The sequence below is a fragment of the Panthera leo genome, chromosome B4, assembly GCF_018350215.1.
Source record: "Panthera leo isolate Ple1 chromosome B4, P.leo_Ple1_pat1.1, whole genome shotgun sequence".
In the NCBI taxonomy this organism is placed as follows: domain Eukaryota; kingdom Metazoa; phylum Chordata; class Mammalia; order Carnivora; family Felidae; genus Panthera; species Panthera leo.
In genome coordinates this window covers 105,184,280-105,203,476 of record NC_056685.1, presented here as the reverse complement: position 1 = coordinate 105,203,476, position 19,197 = coordinate 105,184,280, and the positions used below count along the sequence as shown (strand labels likewise).

Here is a 19,197-nt window from a genome sequence, read left to right as displayed (position 1 = left end):
AACAAGATTCACCAAATCCAGGATAAGCCCTAACCAGCAATCCCATGGCCAAAGAAATGTTCATCGAAGAGAACACATAAAAGGGTGTTTAATGCAAGCCTCTTAGTGTGTGGAAAGCAATCAACATGTCCATCATGGGAGTACCACGTGGGAAATAAACTTCACGTATTACTATGCACAGATGAGAACCAACAAACGCCATATAAACACTGACACATGAATGGACCTTAGAAAGCCAACAAGGAATCAAAATATCAGGTGCATTCTGTGTCACAACACTAGCTATAAATGTTAAAAATTCATTTCACCCAAAATATCACTACACATTTTGCAAAGGCATTCTACAAATCTAAGGATGAAAATCAAGCACATTAGAGCAGTTGTCTATGGTGCAAAGGGAAGATGAAGTTAGGAAGAGTTAATGGGAATAAACACATGAATGAAAGAGAGGAAACCTGAAGGGATTATCCTGGTCATGATCAAACTGGCCATGAACCTAGGAATATAATTAATCTAACTGTCTACAACTGGGTTAGGTGGAGAGGGGACACAGGGGAAATGGAGGGGAGGGAAGGAAAGGAAGGAAGAGAGAGAAGAAAAATTAAGGTCCCACATTCTTTTAAAATAGAGACAGGGTTATCCTATATCCTACTTAAGGAATAAAGAGTTTTAACATTCACAAACTTTTTCTTGTACTAAGACAATCAGAAACAGATGTCTGGGATTATCTTCAAATTTTCACTTGGTAATTACACTTTGGCCCAACAGAACTAAAAGATCTTACATTTTCATTAATATTTAATGTCACTTACTTTTTTTTTTACATTTTTAGGCCTATATATTTTAGTGATGCACTCATTTCATAAATGTACTTTTTTAAAAGTACAGTTTTATTGAAATAAAATCTCTGAAATTCATCCAAGAAATTATGATGAAGCCTAAAAAAATATCTCATTGCTTTTAAAGTCCATATTTTAATAGGGTACACACATGAAATCTAATTCACACTTTAAACTCTGAAGATAATATAATAAAGCTCTTCTTTGAAGTTCAAAAAATGTTAATTAGTTATTTCTAAAATCTCTATGTAGTTTTTAAAAGTTCTTCCCAATAGCATCTCAAAATATTCAGAGTATTCATCTTATTTTGTTATTTTACAAAATGAGTGTTATAAGAAACTGCTTTCATTTGAGAGAACTGCTGTCTCCTCTCATGGCCTTACCCTGTAGTACTCTCAGCCTATGCAGAGGAAAAAGTGGAGGGAAGAGGAGGGAGAGAAGAAATTTTAAAATAGATTATGATAATAAAGATAATAAGAGTACTTCCATTATTTAAAGCTTACTATATGCTTTGACAGTGTCCAGAACTTAACCCAATAAAAACCTCTGAGGTATATTACTACACCCATTTCATTGATGAGAAAACAGGAGTTTAACTCTCTAAGTAGCAAAAAGTTATTGACAAGTCAGATCCAGATGTTTCCATGCATCAGAATCTACTTAAGAGATAAAGCTCTCTCACACTGTCAATATTGAGTTTGAATATAAAGTAGAATAACCTATTATAATACTCAATATTTTTACATATTTAATTGAGGGACTGGAGTATAATATGAAAACAAAATAAATTATTCAAATGAGTCATCAGCCCTCAGAACCACTAGGAGCAAAAAAAATCCTCCAGGAACAACAAAATAAAGCTATCTTGTACCCATGTTTCATAATGTATTTTTCATACCACAGAAAAATTAATGCCAAACAATATATTAAGTGTTTTACATTTCTTTGGGAATATAATTTTAAATGTCACATTTTCCAGTTAACTTATTGGCAATAGAACATACTCTGTAAACAAAAGGTTGTTGCTCAAAGATGCTGGGGACTCAGGTACATTTATCAAGATCTTGTAAGTGCCCTGAAGATGCCTTGCACAGGACAGACATTTAAAAAGCATTGTTTAACAAGCACATGATTTATTCTCCAGGACTAAGCATACAGGATGATTACATGAAGGGAAAGCAAACAGCTACTTCTCGGTATAAGAGAATCAGCTTTAGAAAATCTGATCTATGAAGTTATCTTATATTTGAAAAGAAAACAAAATTTTTCTGTTGAAATATCAGGAAGTGAAGTAGTTAGAATAACTCTTAACATCTCAAGGGCCCTTCACATTGATATTCAACTGCATCTAAAGGGTATCCACTTACGAAGAAACTTGACCTTAATTCACAATGAAAGCTCCTCCTGTACTTAGTCCACAATCTGCCACAGTTTATTTTATGTTCCTTGAAAGGCAGAAGAACAATTAAATATTCCCATCTTGCTAAAGTTGTTCTAAAGAGAAAATCAAATGTGAGCTCCCTCTAGAAATGCTAAGTGATCTACAGCAATAAATACCTCCAATTTTTTTTTTTTCAAAACCCTCATTCAAATACATGGTATTTCTAAGTTCACAGACTAACTTCAAACTTACACTATTGCATATTCCTATCTCTTGACAGATTTCACAAAATCCATGGAGGAAGATTTGAGCAATTTTTTCAAGGATATTTTCACTTTATACTAAAAGTCTGAAGACATGTACACTTACTTATCATAAAGGTTAAAATAATTTTCTTATGACTTTGGCATACAGCACTCTTCAAAAAATTAGCTAAGATGAACGACTCCCTTAATATTATGATTTAAATTTAAGTTACTTACCATTCAGGTCTACAGAAGCAATCATGCCTGAGAGTGATCATATCAGCATTTTCATTTCACTGGTGCAATGATCAGGGTCACCAAAATCATTAAGGACACTCACTTTGGACTTCTGCCCTCAGCTCTAACTTATTTTTACCTTATAACTTTAATATAGGTCTTTAGACTCTACCTCAAAACTTGAGTTCTATGTAAAGATCTGGCAGAATTGAAACATTTAACTACAAAAAATAAGGTAATAAATCCTCAATTTTGTTTCCTCCAATATGAGTTACCTGTTTGAAATCAGAATGCTACCACCAAAAAGGGTTAAAAAATTGAAATCTGCCAGTTATCAAAGCTGGACCAGGTGCAAAATAAAATAAATACAGTAGTGTCTAATGTGTCTGGTAAGAATTATGTCCATTCAGATGACAGGCCTAAATGTTGTGTATATATTAACTCTTAATCCATATAATAAAGAAGATTATCATCAGTTAATACTAGATGAGGAAACTGAGTCTCAGGGAAGTCAAGTGACCTGTATAAACTAATAAAGGTAAAAGTTATGTCTGTCTCATTCCAAAGCCCTTGCTTATAATCACTATGGAACACAGGACTTTAGGTAGATTCCCCAAAATGGGATTACCAAAGATATAACTTAAGTATCATTTTAAGTTATAAAGGTTAATTATGTTAAACTTTCTCACTTTAAAGAGGGGGAAAGAAAACTGCCAAAGGAGAATTAAAAAGAGCCACGTAACTGCATGGAACTTGCAATAAATGCAATATATATATACACATATTGTATATATATACATATTATATATATGTATACATATTATATAATATATATACATATTATGTATGTATACATAATATACATATACATAATACATATACATATATATACATATATGTATATATACATATACATATATAATATATATACATATACATACATACATATACATATATACATATACATATATATAATATACATATTATATAATACGTATATATATATTAAACTACACTCCTTCCATTAGTAAAGACCATAAGGGAGTCAACATTTGTAGCCTGGGCTTTTTACTAATTATTGATAGTCACTCCAGGGAAATAAAAGTCCTTATAAGACGATAAGAACTTATTTTTCCTATAGTAACGAAACCTTGAATTATTACAAGAAAGAACATATTAAGTGGGTAAAAGAAAAGAAACTGTCTAGTTAAGATGTAAAGTGAAAAAGCAGACATAATGTAAAGACTATGATTCATAGGATACCAGAATTCATACCATATACTTTTATGTAATTCTAATTATAGCAATTTTATAATATGCAATTATTTCCTCTTAGTTCTGTATCTTTAGTTACTTCGGATGAACCTGAAACTAAATTTATTCCTATAAAGAAAAAAACAAGTATTAAAAGTGACATGGTAAAATTTAGTAGCCCAATAACATGTTAACACTGTCCTGAAAACATTGTTAGTCACTATAATATCTATGTGCATAGTACAATATACACATATAAAATTCAGAGCAGGTTTTTGCGTTTCAACACATTTAGAGTTGTTCCTTAGCATCTTAGCATCTGTCATCTCTACCACATTCCTGACACTGACATGATGGGCCACCCCCATATCTATAGCCCAGTGTCTGTTACCAGTTCCACTCGTGATCTGCGCTGCTGCATCTCCCCTGTGCCTGCCTTTATTCATGCACTTCTCTCATCTGTGGTCAGAAGTTTTCCCATGGTCTCTCCATTAAAACAAAACAAAAAGGGGCACCTGGGTGGCCTAGTCGGTTAAGCATCCGACTTCAGCTCAGGTCACGATCTCGCGGTCCGTGAGTTCGAGCCCCGCATCGGGCTCTGGGCTGATGGCTCAGAGCCTGGAGCCTGCTTCCGATTCTGTGTCTCCCTCTCTCTCTGCCCCTCCCCCGTTCATGCTCTGTCTCTCTCTGTCTCAAAAATAAATAAACGTTAAAAAAAAAATTTAAAAAACAAAACAAAACAAAAAATCTGCTCTATATCCCTTTCTAATGGCAACGTGCTGTCTGCAAAGTTTCAGAATAACTAACCCACAGTACTATAATAATATCATAGTAAATACAACTGCATTTAGAAGTGTAATGAATTTGGAAGCACCTAAACCTTGAGTTTCTCTTCAGATCTTAAAAACAGACCCTTTTGAGCCTGTCACACTGTTAAAAGTAGACAACAAAAACACTTGGTGAATATATAAGCCGGCACACCACATACAGTGACCCTGTTTACATAACAGGCTACTGATACAGTGCAGGCTTTTTAGAAATTCCTCAAATCTGACTGATCTCTCATGAAGTCAGACTGAGACTGTGAAGTTGTTCAATGGGCACCTTTAGATTGATTATAAGGAGTGGCTGAGTTGCTTCTGATTTTGTATCAGAAAGAGAAATGTCCCAAAGAATCCCTTGCTTCTATCATGAGTGCCATTGTCTGAGTCTGGCTCAGGTCTGAAAGATGAAAAATGCTTAGGAAAGCCAAGAGTTTTTAAACAACTATATCAAGAATCCTAAACAACTCCAGGGGGGAGAAAGAGAATCCTTTTATTTATTTACAAGGGGATCTTTTGTTCTCCTTTTTTAAAATTTTTTTAAATGTTCATTTATTTTTGAGAGAGAGAAAGAACAGTAGCGGGGGTGGGGCAGAGAGACAAGGAGACACAGACTCCAAAGCAGGTTCCATCCAGGCTCGGAGCTGTCAGCACAGAGCCCAAGGTGGGCTCGAATCCAAGAACCTTAAGATCATGACCTGAGCTGAAGTCAGCTGTTTAACCAACTGAGCCACAAATGCATCCCTCCTTTGTTCTCTTAAAATCGAATCTCATAATCTGCTTTATCTCATAGTGAATCCTGTCATCATTGAATGATGATGCCATCAAATGGCCCAGGTTAGTTTCCTACTAATGGTCACTAAAAGAATTTTGATGTGGAAATGTAAAACAAAATATCCCAAACCAAAGTTTTAGTAGAGTCCTGTTACCAATTAGATCTGGGTATACTCAAGTAAATTACTCGAATCTTCCATTTCTTATTAGCAATAGTAAAAGCTGTAATTCAGCAAGCTTGAATTGTGGGCCACACCCTGGCCTGGATATGCTACACACACCCTGTGTGGTACTGCACACTCACTATACAGATCAGCAACTTGAGTTTCAGAGGGGTTGTGATAACACTATAAGAATAATGAAAACAGCTATTAAGAGCCTGGGTTAAGATTAGGTCCCACACCTACCTTACTGCAAAATCGGCACTTTTTGCCATGCTATTTCTCCTTAACCACTCTGCCTCTCAATTTTTCATCTGTGAAACGGGTGTAAAGATGCTTGCCCAAGTTAAACTCCAGCATGACTGAGATGATGAAATAAGATAAGAGATATATTTTCTGAAAAGTACATTATTATGGAAAAGGAATGGTATTTCATTATCATCTATTAGAAACATAACCAATTAGATATACACTTTTTTATAGGACGTCTCCTATATTCAGGATCTCTGAGTGTGCCATTGAGAACTATATTGCCAAGTAAATCCAGGCCAACAAAAACAAAACTCAAAGTTTTGAAAATCATCAAGTTCATATGTTATCCAAAAAAATCTGCTTCTAAATAAAAACATAGTACATCTCAAATATAGTGTATCAGGACACTATTTCATACTTTACATTAGCCTCTCTATATTAATTTTTGACAGTCACTTTTATCAACTCAGAAGCTAGTACTGAACATTGCAAAAGTAGAGTTAATACTAGGGAAAAGGGGCTTTAAAAATATAATTAGTAAAAATACAAATTTCAATAACCCATGTGAGTAAAAAATATTTATGCATGCTAATAAGAAAAAAAGAACAATTATCTATTGAATATGAAATTTCTAAAAACACTAATTACCTTTGCTATATGCACAAATCTTGGGCAACTATCATTTTAAAGTATTTTCCCGTACTTTCAGCTGACTATAACAACAGAATAGAGGGAGGTTAATTGTCTTTGCCTTTTTTTCTGTACAGTTCATGAGATAAAGGTTCTTTAAAAAGGCTACACAGCAAATACTTCAGGCATTTTTGTATCACTTGAAAAACATGATATTGAAACGAAGAATGCTATTTCTTGTTTAACAGACTTAAATGTACAATCCAGAACACTGTACTTCCAAACAGTGAAAGCAATCTATTACACACAAGGGTAAAATAAATAGGAAGAATCCGAAGGGTCAATGCACTAAATGACATTATCATATCAAGTGAGGTATATAAGAAAGAGAAGGGCTGGTTTAGTCTCCGGAAGTTCTAATCTTAACTAGCTGGCATCACAGCAGGGGATTCTCAGAGGCTATTACAGGACCTTTTGCAACAAACACATCCACTGGGCACATATGAGTGATTAATGAACATTACGACCTATATGAGATGATTAGATTATGTGGTTTGGGGGACATAAATCTGTATTATTTTATCCATGAGTCTTAAAGTAATATTGACATGCAAACTAATTACATGCCAAGTTGATTAAAACCCATAGAAAAGCTATATTTTTTAAAATTTTTAAATATTTTTTTTAAGTTTATTTTGAGAGGAGAGAGAAAGCATGCACGTACACAAGTGGGGGAGGAGCAGTGAGAAGGAGAGACAGAATCCCAAGCAGGCTCTGCAGCATGTGGGGCTCGAACTCATGAACTGTGAGAGCATGACCTGAGCTGAGATCAAGAGCCGGACACTTAACCAATTGAGACACGAGTGCCCAGAGAAGCTGTATTTTCCTATCAAATAATCAGAACTGAGGTTAGGATACACTTTTTAAAATCCAACCTTTTAGGTTAAAACCTCAAAAGTAAGTATCTACTCTAGGTTCAGTTTGGGAATGAGAACCAGTAGCCACAACCAAAGCATGATAGGCCTCAGAGCAAAGCACCACATAACCTCTTACTTCTAGAATCACATCCTAGAGCAAAGAGGCATGGCACAGGAAGGACTTTAGGGATGGTATCGCCTGCCCTCAAAAATGATCTAAAAATCATTATCCTAATGTGGAACAACAAAAGATACTTTAAAATCCCGTATCACTGCTTCCAAATAATAGAGTTTCAAAAGCAAAAGTAGTCTCAAATATATCATTTATTTTTTTTAATTTTTTAATGTTTATTTATATTTGAAAGAGAGAGAGAGAGCAAACAAGCACACAAGTGGTAGAGTTGCAGAGAAAGAGGGAGACACAGAATCCGAGCTGTCAGCACAGAGCCCAACGCGGGGCTCGGACCCACAAACTGTGAGATCATGACCTGAGCCGAAGTCGGAAGCTTAACCGACTGAGCCACCCAAGCGCCCCTCAAATATATCATTTAGACTGAAGATAAGAAAAATACAGAATACAAAGATTTGTACAATGTCATTAATTAATATGCTCATATTTTCATTACATAAGCCCAGAAACTCACTTCTATTTTAAAACTGTTTCAACACTCATACAAATACAGACAACACTATTCAATCTTAACCACTAGGGTGAACATGACTTGAAGCCAGCCTTGGAAAATATTCAGATTATTAAAAACAGAGTTAAGTAGAGAAATGAGGTACTGTATATCAGTATTGCACACCACCAAAGTGTATTTGTAAGACTCAGAGAGTAAGCCAACTGATGAAGTAAAAACAGATAATCTATCAACGTATCAGACCTTCTGGTCTTTGCTGGTCGCCTCATGATATATAATTGAAGAAATTTACTCCCTTTCCCCAAGAGAAGAGAAGAAAGAAGAAAAATGATTTCTCGCATTTATTTTAGAAGCTCCCAGTTGCAATACACAGAGCCCCAAACATTATAAAACTGTGAGCTTCCTCTCCCATCCAGAAGAACTGCACTCACAGAAACAGTGCATTGACATCTCAGTAATCCCTGTTTTTGTCAAAATGTGACTCTCAGCTGTTTTACTAAATATCTCATCCAGTTCCTTCTCTCTAAATTTAAAATCCCTAGAAAGTTTCCTAATTAACATGTATGTCTACACCCCTTCCAAAAAAGATATTAATGTTGATATTTTAATATAATATCCTGCGGCGTTTTACATAAAAGAATTGAATTATGCTGTTTAAGATGACTGAATGAATGTTCAGAGTGGCAGCTAGTATTATTGGGAATTAGAATCCTGAACTCCTAAACGTATGACACAATAAAGCCTCTAATATAGCTCTGCCTTCCAGATGGTCTTTTTTTTTTTTAATTTCTCTCTACTATTTAATCAAATTGGATTATGGTTTCTTACTTGGAAAACAATATTATTATCTATTAAATCAAAACTTTTAATATGTTTTATCCTTATTTAATTTTTAGTACGCTAGTTAATATGTATATTCCTGCTAGATCCCCCTGGCTGGTAATATTCATATTCCAAAATAACATACAAGTTTAATACTAATATGCAAAGCTAAAAAGAGGAGATTTTTAATTTAATACCTGAATGTAAAAATAGGGCTCACACTTTGTCTTGGCCATCTTCCCAACAGAATGATATATAAACATTCTCCTACAACTAACCCTTTTTCAAAAATTATCATAAGAGTTGGAACATCTCAGATTTTTCCATAATCCCGTGAGACTTAACTGAAATCTTTTAAATCCATGATCACCAGTGATGGGTGGATAGGGGTATATGCGTAATAAAGGCTAAACTAAAAAACATGTTCTGTTTGCTTTCTTAAAAACCTGCAGTATCTGCGACATTATCTGTAACTTCTTATTACAGCAGGAAACAAATATATTTTACCCCTCTGTGATTTATAACAGTTAAATACCTCTAATTTCATTTTGTATTAGATAGTGCTCTGATATACTTGTCAGCTTACTTTAGTAGCTTGGTTCTCTTTTGTTAAAAGAGAATTTAAAATTTCAAAAATACTAGTTTAAGACTAAACAAATGACTCTATGCTCAAAAATAACTTGTAATACAGCTAACCATTTCTTAATAGATGCCAGATTTGAAATCCTTTCTCAGCCTCCCCATCCTGGCAGCAGGTGGAACGCAATGTCCAGACATCCCCTCCTTGTACAGAATGCATAAAAATGCTAGATCAAAAAATAAAAATATTTGTTAAGGAACGTATTAGTTGGTAGGAAAGTTAAGGGGAATCCCTAGGTCTAGAAACTGCTTGCAAGCAGGAATCCATAAGGGTAAACAGCTCTGAGGATGTCATTCACTCTGCATATGTGACGTTATGATGAACGAGGCCTTGGGCTTTAATCAGCTTTAAGTGAGAGTTCAGATTGCAGAAACCACATAAACTCAAGCCCCTGAAAGCAAACAGCCTAAAGAGATGAACTAGACAAAATCAAACAAACGAGCAAAAAAAAAACAAACAAACAAACAAAAAAAAAACAGACCTCAGAGGAGAAGGCAAATGCATTCTCTGTCAAAAATATCTGGACAAACAGAAAAAAAAGAATAAAAAAATTCCCTGGGAATTCCTATACATAAATCCACCTTCACAAAGTTTGGGGCAACACATCTGTTGTTCAAATCCTCTCAAAGTAAAAATATGTTTTAAACTAATCTTGCAACAGAGATTTCCAAAAAGATAGTGTGAGAACATTATGTATAGCTTTGTGCAAATAAATTTGAAACTAGTTAAACTGAACAAGATCCAGGAAGAAAAAAAAAAATCCTGAAATCGATCCAAAAGTCAATCTTAAATGTTTTCAAAATCATGGAAGAAATGAAGAAAGTAGAATAAATTATGTCCACCTGTAAACAAAACCTCAGGCTCAGCCAGGTTTGCAGGCACATTCTGCCAATTATAAAGAAAAAGGTAACTCTAGTTTTACTCAAAATCTTTCAGCAAACACAAAAGAAGTAATACTCCCAAACTGATTCTGAAAGATTAATTGATTCTAAAACCAGAATATGATAGCACAAGATCCGAATTGCCAATCTCATTAAAGAACATGGGTAAAAAACAAATTTAGAAGAATATAAAAATGATAACACATTATAATTCCTGGGTTTACTCCACGAATGCAAAGTACATTCATTAGAAAATCTATTAATATAAATCATCAAATTAACAGATTGAGTGGGGGGAAATCTGTGACATTATCAATATTAATTCCTAAAAACAAATCTTAAACTAGAAATAAGAAGAAAACTCTACAGATAAAAGCATCTACAGAAAAACCTGCAAAATGCCCGTAATTAATGGTGAAATACTAAAAACATCCTTTTTTCAAGAAGAATGAGACAAAAAATTTGCTGTCGTCACTTCTGTTTAACATTGTAATGGAGGTTCTAGCATAAAATAAAAGAAATTAATCAAAAGAAACAAAACTGAAAAAAGACGAATGGGGGAAGGTCTTCAAAGATACTGGTCTAATGTGTTCTTAACTGTGAAATGGCTACTTGTTTTGGTAGTATTCTTTAAACAGTATGTATACACATTTCTCATCTTTTCAGATATATTTAGGAAAAGCAAAAATGTTTGCATTTTAAGTATTAATCACAAAAACTAGTATGGAAATCAGAATAATTTAACTTCATATTTGTTTTAATAATATGCTAGTTTGAATTCCTTTGAAATATAGCCACTGGTAAAATGTATTCAATCTAAGGCAATGTTAATTATAGGTTTTAGAGATTTCAAAAGCCCATAAAGATTCTAAAAGTTTTGTTATGGATAATTTTAAAGACAGGGTAAGTAGTGTGTCACCTGCTTCATATTGTGGTCCAGTATTTTTTTTCCCCCATACAACTGTACTTGGGGTCATGAGAGCTGGAACTAAAGAAAAGATTTATATGTCACTTCCGTTCTTAGAGGCAAGGAAACCTGATGCTTTGGAACGTCTGTAGCTACCCCATCCCAACTAAAAAGCAACCACTGATTCCTTCAAAACTCAAATGTTTTAAACTGGCCTTATTTTTTAACAACTTAACATATTTATTTTTTTAAAATACTTTGGTTGAGCTAATGAGACATTTTCATTTTATTCTTGCCACTCCCATTATTTTATATTTTAATTTTCTACTCAAGAGAGAAGAGATGGATTGAGGTGAAGCCACATAGAATTTCTCTACTCTGTGGAAGCCTGAATTAACTTTGTAGTATTTTTCTCACAATCAGCCTTTCCTGGTGCTTTTTGCTAGCTCCCTCCTATCACATCTCTCTGTTAAAAGTGAAAATCTGTATTTTACAGATTTTTAACCCAGGCCAGCTGGTCTTAAGTAAAATGCTACACTCATTGCCCTTCCTGACTTTACTGCTAAATTTTATTTTTTATAAAAATTTAAACCCCTTTTAAAATATTTTCATCTTACTTCAGAAATAACAAAATAAATTACCTAAGAAATACGGGAACATTTACTATACAATTTCAGTGTTAGCTGTTTAAATGCTAGCAGTTCACCACAATTAAAGAAGACACTCAACGAGAGGTAAACAAAAACTCAGACCATAAAATCTACAATGAATTAGTCAAGTTTCACATGACTTGAAGGTTTAGATTTCACTTAAATTATGAGTTGTTTCCTACGTAAAATGCTATTCCCTCAACACACTTGCTGCTTGAAATCAGAAACTACATGGGGTTGAAACAGCACTATCAGTTTTACATAATTCCAGGAAGAAAGAAAAATTGTCAAACTCCGTATGGCTGCAACAACTATTTTCTATCCTTTTCAATATCAAAATGGGCAGTGTTTGTCATGTGCATAAAGAGGAACTGAGTATAGAACCCTTGGGTAATCACCTTTAGAGTTTTAAATATGTGTGTCATTAAATATACATCACTTATATCATTTCACACATTTACATTAGAAACAGACATTAAAACAAACTTTAGCTTTTGGACAAGTTTTCCTTGGATTAACCCTGTTTAATTGCTCCTATTTTTCAAGAAATTATTTTCAAACAATTAAAAATCATAGTCATGTTGTTTAAAGCAAATTGATAGTTAATAAACTCTCCTAAGGAAATTACTTGATTTTTCTAATCTATAACTTAAAAAAATTTAAATGCCTTTGGGATACCAGATATGCCACCTATCTGCTATCATTCTTTGTTAAGTTTATGTGTTCACTGATCTGTTTCTGTATAATAACTTTGCTAGTTTGTGCTTATGACCTTAATGAATAAAGAAGTGGGCAAGTAGTTGGTTTTAAGGAAGATGGTGATGAGCTTGAGGTACTGGCAAAACATCCAAGTGGAAAAGTTCCACGTGGATAAGAGGTCATGAGGAAAATAATTTAGAAATTCAATTACATATTTACCAACCCCCTACTATATATACCAGGAAGTGTTCTAGAATCTATACAAAAAGGAAAATAAAGGCAATCTTTGGACAGAACCTTGAGAATGAATCAATTTAGGAAAGAGGCCATCCTATAGAAGAAAGAGGTGTGGAAAATGAGAGAAAGAAAATGAAAATTGGGTAGTGCCTTCAAAAAAGCCACAGTAGCAGATCGATGGTACCCAATTCTCCAGAGAGCCAAACATATGGGGATTTAGAGAAAGCCAGAGGCCACGAAGAAGTGTGGTCATACATGTAACCACTTTTAATGAATTAAAAAATGTTTTTTTTCAAGCAGATACTAATCAATATGGTTTCCAAAATATGTTGTTTTAAACACACACACACATGCCCGCATACAAACACTTTCAAATATTATGTGTGTTGCTCCTTAAAGCAGTCATCAGAGAAAATTTCCTCTTTCCTAAGCACAAAAATGCAAAGAGTCATTGTGAAATCAGCAAACTACAGTAATCAACTATGTCTAGTATTTTCCTGACACTATCAACCACATAATGAGACAGGACTTGTGGTTTACATAGTCCAAATCAGCTATCATTTCTCCACTATCCAGATTTAAACCATAAATTAGCAGCACAGTCACTACGACAGGCTTCACCCATCATCATTTGCATCCAATCAGTTAATGACTGGCAGCTGTCTACAGGACCCATTACTGAAGGCAACAGCTTTAATGTATAATGCTTCATGAGGCTTCAAATCATATTCTGTTAAAGCACATGGTAGACTGAAGTGCTCCAAAATTTGCAAAAGCTTTCAAAGGAGGGGGAAAAAATAACTCAATGAAATAACTGTAATCTCTGACAACCTTAAAAAGGACTGGCTTTAAAGGGTTTCTAATCTTTTGCTAGACTCAAATAACAGGAGACTAAAAAAAAAAAAAAATACCTAAAGGAAGATCACTACCAGTCTCATAATTCCTAAGGAAGTAATCATAGCCAGCATTATTATTAGCATGTTATAAATAGAAAAAAATAAAGAACCTAGTTTTGCCTTGTATCAAAATGGAAGCATATGGCACGGAAGGGACTCATGGAATCCCAAACTACCTCCATTTCCAATTCTATCCCTCTTATTATGAAGTATATCTCAGTTCCTTATCTATCAACAGCATAATATTTAACACTTTCATCTTCTTCAATGCATATAGATCGTATCTCTAAAACTGATTATAAATTCTTCAGGGAGAAAGACTATGACTTTAACATTTATTATTCAATATATTCATTACAGAATGCCTTCTCTTCTCTAACAGGCAAGAAAACAGAAGCAGGGAGGTTAAGTGAGAGGCTTTTAGTAGTAATCCCATGAAAGATGATGGTGGCTTGGGCCATAGTGGTAGTAGTAGAGGTGATAAAAAGTAGCCAAGTTCTGGACATATTTTTAAAGACAGAGCCAAGAGGAGTTGCTGATGAAGTGGATGTCAGTGTTAAAGAAAAAGAAGAGGTATGGATGACTCTAAAATAGTGGTCAGAGTTGCTGGGAAAATGGAGTTACCATCAACTGAGATGGTCAAAGCTGTAAGTAAAACAGGGGTACAGGTGATGGTGATGGGGTTGCAGGGCGGGAAGAGGGGAGGGGTACAGGGTTCAGGAATTCAATTTTTTTTTTTTTAATTTTTTTTCAATGTTTTTTATTTATTTTTGGGACAGAGAGAGACAGAGCATGAACGGGGGAGGGGCAGAAAGAGAGGGAGACACAGAATCGGAAACAGGCTCCAGGCTCCGAGCCATCAGTCCAGAGCCTGACGCGGGGCTCGAACTCACGGACCGCGAGATCGTGACCTGGCTGAAGTCGGACGCTTAACCGACTGCGCCACCCAGGCGCCCCTCAATTTTTTTTGTTTTGAGAGAGAGAGAGCAAGTGGGGGAAAGGGGCAGAGGTAGAGAGAGAATCTTAAGCAGGCTTCACGCCCAGCACAAAGCCAGACACAGGGCTCAATCTCACCATGGTGAGATCATGACCTGAGCTGAAATCAAGAGTCAGATGCTTAACCCACTAAGCCACCCAGGCACTCCCCAGGAATTCAATTTTTGAGGTTTCAAAGGACTCATAATACTAGTCAGTGATATATTCACTTAACTAATAATATTGAGAGCACCTAAATATTACTTTAGCACTTCTCAAGTTCTAGGAAGGAGACAGGAAAATATATTGGAGGAAATGCTTCATAATTGTTTTACTGAGTGAATGGATGAAGAATCAAGCATTTTAACCATGTCACCAAAATAACTTAATCAAAATTGGAATTATAACTGTTAAAAGTATATTAGCCAAATATATCTAGAAATGTATCTCCTAGGAAAACCTAGGAGTTTACAAAATGCTTTTCCACCTATGCTGGGACAGGGACAACATACTCTAGCATCTGAATATCTGCTCCTCCCTCCCCCTCCCCACCCCCCACACACTTCTTCAAGAGTAATGAAATTTGGCTGGATACTTGGCTTCTCAGGAATAAGATAACATTTTCCAGCCTTCCTTGCAGCTAGGTGTGGCCAATAGTCAGTGAGCACACATGGTGTGTGCAATTTCGTGATACACTCTTAAAGAGAATGGGTACACCCACCACTTGCACTTTTTTCTCTCTTCCTGTTAGCTGAAGTGCTGATGTGATAATGAGCCATCTTGGACCATGTGGACAGGGTGACACTACTGAGATGGCAAGGGAACAAAAGAGAAGGAGCCCGAATCCTGAAAACCCATGGCGCCATCTTATCAGCTCTGGGCTGCATATACTTAGATTGTTACATGAAAGAATAAAGCTTCTATCTTAGTTAAGCCACTGTTATCTTGGCTCCTTGTTACAGTAGGTTAACCTGAAACTTAACCAATGAATTTAATAAATCTGCAGAACGACCCTGTGATGAAATTAACACGCTGGCTTTTTTGTTTTTCATTCCTTACAATGTATCTGGTTTTAAACAGCAGGAAAATAAACTGGCAACATAGCCTTGCTTTATATACTTTCATCTACCAGTGAAGAAAAACCAGCTGAAAAGCATTCTGTGAGAACTGATTGCAACATGTTTTACAGCAAGAATTGGGTTCATGCATTCACTAAACTGTGCAGCATTCACTACCTACAAAAGCCACATGGTAAAGATTTGTTTCCACACAACTGAGGAATTCTCTGCTATGCACCAGCTCAATTTTAATGTTTCTACTCCCATTAAAATCCCTGCAATCTATTAAGTATTGCGAGTACCAACAATTACCTCCTTGGCTTAAAGAAATGAGTAGCTGCTCGCTGAACCCTTAATTGGCAATCAGATAAGGATAACAGAGTTGCTTCTGGGGTATCTAGATCTTTGCATATATATCCCAAGACCCATCAGTATGTCACTCCATACATTTGGAACAGTTTTACACTTTTTGTATTTGAATACTGGTTCAGAACTGTGTTAGGAAAAGTAGGAAAAGTCCAGTTCAAATGCTATTCAGCTACCATAATGTAAAAGATAAATAACTTTAAAAATGGTTTATGAAGAACAGAACTAGTTAGCACTATTTACCATGATATATTTCTGCACTTAGAGGTGCACTTGTTTTCATTTAACTGCTCTCTGGCTTCTATCATTATTCCATTGCCTAAACCAGAGAAATCACTGTAACAACTTTGACTACTCATTTATGCTTTGAGGGAGACTTTCTATTCTGGCTAAAGAGTCTGTGATTTGCTAAAATAGTTTTCTAAACCAAAAACAATAATGAAATATATGATCAATCTTATTGTATAGTGAAGTTTATTTCCCTAAGTGACTTAAGAACTCTTAAGTAAGAATGTGCTAGCTGCCTGGCAACATCCAGGTTATTTAGCCTCTCGGCAAAGCTAAGGGTGACTCACACTTGTATGCGCGCACACTGACACCTAGAGACACGATTCCAAGATTCAGAGGTAGCCTTACCTCCAAATCTTTTAAAGATGTCGATGCAAGTCGTATGCTGTTTCCTCAGGCAATGTTTGGAAAACAGGAAAGCTAACATATACTCAAGAGGGACAGCCTGACTTTCATTACATGATGAAAGAGATGATGTCTATTTAAGTATTTAAAATATAGAAACCAAGCATTTTTCTCAATTCTTACGACAGTCAATACTTTTACACACGCATTCTAATTCCTCTGGACAAATGCAGTCCAGAACGTAAGAAAATACCTGCCTATTCCAAATACGGAATTCTGGATACGTCTTTAATTGGCTGCACTGCTCATCTCTTCAAAAAATGAAATGAAAGAGAGATAGAGGTATTGTGTAAAAGGACCTTTTCCTCCTTAATACTGTGTTTTTAGGCAAGAAGCAAGGACATAAAAAGGCACAGTGAGTAAACTGTCCAGGCAAAAGTATAAAATAAAATATTACCTTTAGCTGGGTTTACTTTTATCCCTGACCTATACAGCATTTCCTCATTCTGCCAGTCTCCATTCCTGATTGCAGTCTTGAGTCCATAGAAAACAATTAATGTAGCTGTAGCATAAAAAATCAAGCTCTTGAGAAACCGCTTTTGGACTTTGACATAAAGGGCTCTGGCACCCACTGTAACAAGGAGGCAGAAGCCCATACTAGGAATATACAATACTCGCTCTGCAATTACAAAGCCCACATAGAAAAACAGGTTCGTGGCAGGAACAAATGGTATTATTAACAAAGATAAAGAAAGAACAACAATGTTCTCGGTAGAAGGAAGTTGTGTTCTCTGTGATACATTATTTTTAATGCCATTTTCTACTTTGGATGCAAAGCTGGGCTTAATCTCTGAGTTCCGGTACTCCACATCTGAATGGCAGCTATGTCCATTTGCATTCTGCTTGCCATTTGTTACAAATTTCCCATTGCATTCTCTTTCCACGCCTGGGCTCTTCAAGCCATAGTAGGCAAGGAGGAGGAGTCCGACATAGAAGGCCACAGTGTGTAGGTTTCTCCAATCACAAATTGTTTTCAGCAGAGGCACAGCATCCATTGACCAATCAAAACTGAGTGTATCTGGGCATAGCAACAGCCAAAGGTTCTTGGTTGGCAAGTAGAAGAAAGTGAGCGTCCGAGCCAAAAGGCTATCCGAATCAGCAGCTGGGTTGTCAGAGTTGGAAAAGCTTGGTGGCTTGTTTCCCATCCAGTATAATCGGGCACCCAAAAGCGAAGTCCCCCAGAAAGTTAACAAACTAATGCTGAGGAAAAGAGACAAGTTCTTCCTCTGAAACCAAAAGAGAAGGGGAAAAAATTAAGACCATCGGCAATACAGCATGGGAACACAACATTTAGAGACAAAAAGACATTCTGAAGTGGACAGTTCAAACCACATTAGGTCTTAAATACATGACTTTATTTCCATCTCCTTTTAAACAAGTTTAGGGAGAAATTTAACCTGAAAAACAATGGACTCTGGAAGCCTACTTTGTACGTGACTTTTGATGAGCATTTTTTATTTTTTCTTCTTGTTCTAAAATACCAATAACCAAAACTTCACTTTCTTGACCTCTATAAAATGGATTGAATGTATTTCCCTCTCAGAACTGTGTCGGGTTAAATTGAGACCACAGTGTAAAAGTACTTAGTACTGTGCATGGGATACAGAAGACATCTGATAACGATCTTCTTTCACCTTGGGGTTTAGATTCTAGGGAAAACCAAGAGCAGGCATGCCCCAAAATATGGAGTATGACAAGATTCTGCTTGGCTCAAGGGAGTAACAGCATTTAGCTCTGTCTATGCCAGTCCTCATTTCACTGTCTTGAATTTTCTTGCAGAATTTATCAACCAGGCTTTCATCTGCTACCCCATGCTGTCACTGACATCAGTGACATCAAACATTTAATAACACTCTTCATGAATCCCAAATTTCCCACACCGATGACAACTTTCTAAAAATAAAATGACTTCAATAATGTACTTCCTTATTTCAAGAGAAAGACGGAAAATTACAAGAAGAAGACCAAAGGGCATTCTTGCTAATGAGAATTTTCTGGCAAAGTCTTTCAACCTGAGTGAGAATGTAGTGACCTCAAACAATCTAAGTCCTGAAGAGGCAATGGAAAGGGGGAGGGATGGATAGTATATCCCAATTTTAATGATTCCTTGGTAATGCAGTATCTTACTGCTCACATTGAGACTGTATATAATTATACATTAATGACAACCAGAATGGTGCTTGGAGACTTAAAGATATGACAAATATTTAGTTTAAAAAAC

General features: G+C 35.5%; 1 protein-coding gene across 2 annotated transcripts in view; it reads right to left on the bottom strand.

Moving 5' to 3' along the window:
- TMTC2 (transmembrane O-mannosyltransferase targeting cadherins 2) overlaps positions 1-19,197 on the bottom strand; it is a 412,004-nt gene that overhangs the window by 195,942 nt on the left and 196,865 nt on the right. For both annotated transcript variants that reach the window (XM_042947264.1, XM_042947265.1), the window contains exon 3: positions 17,374-18,202. In XM_042947264.1, the coding sequence (XP_042803198.1) occupies positions 17,374-18,202 (829 nt within the window). The remainder of the gene's footprint in view (positions 1-17,373; positions 18,203-19,197) is intronic.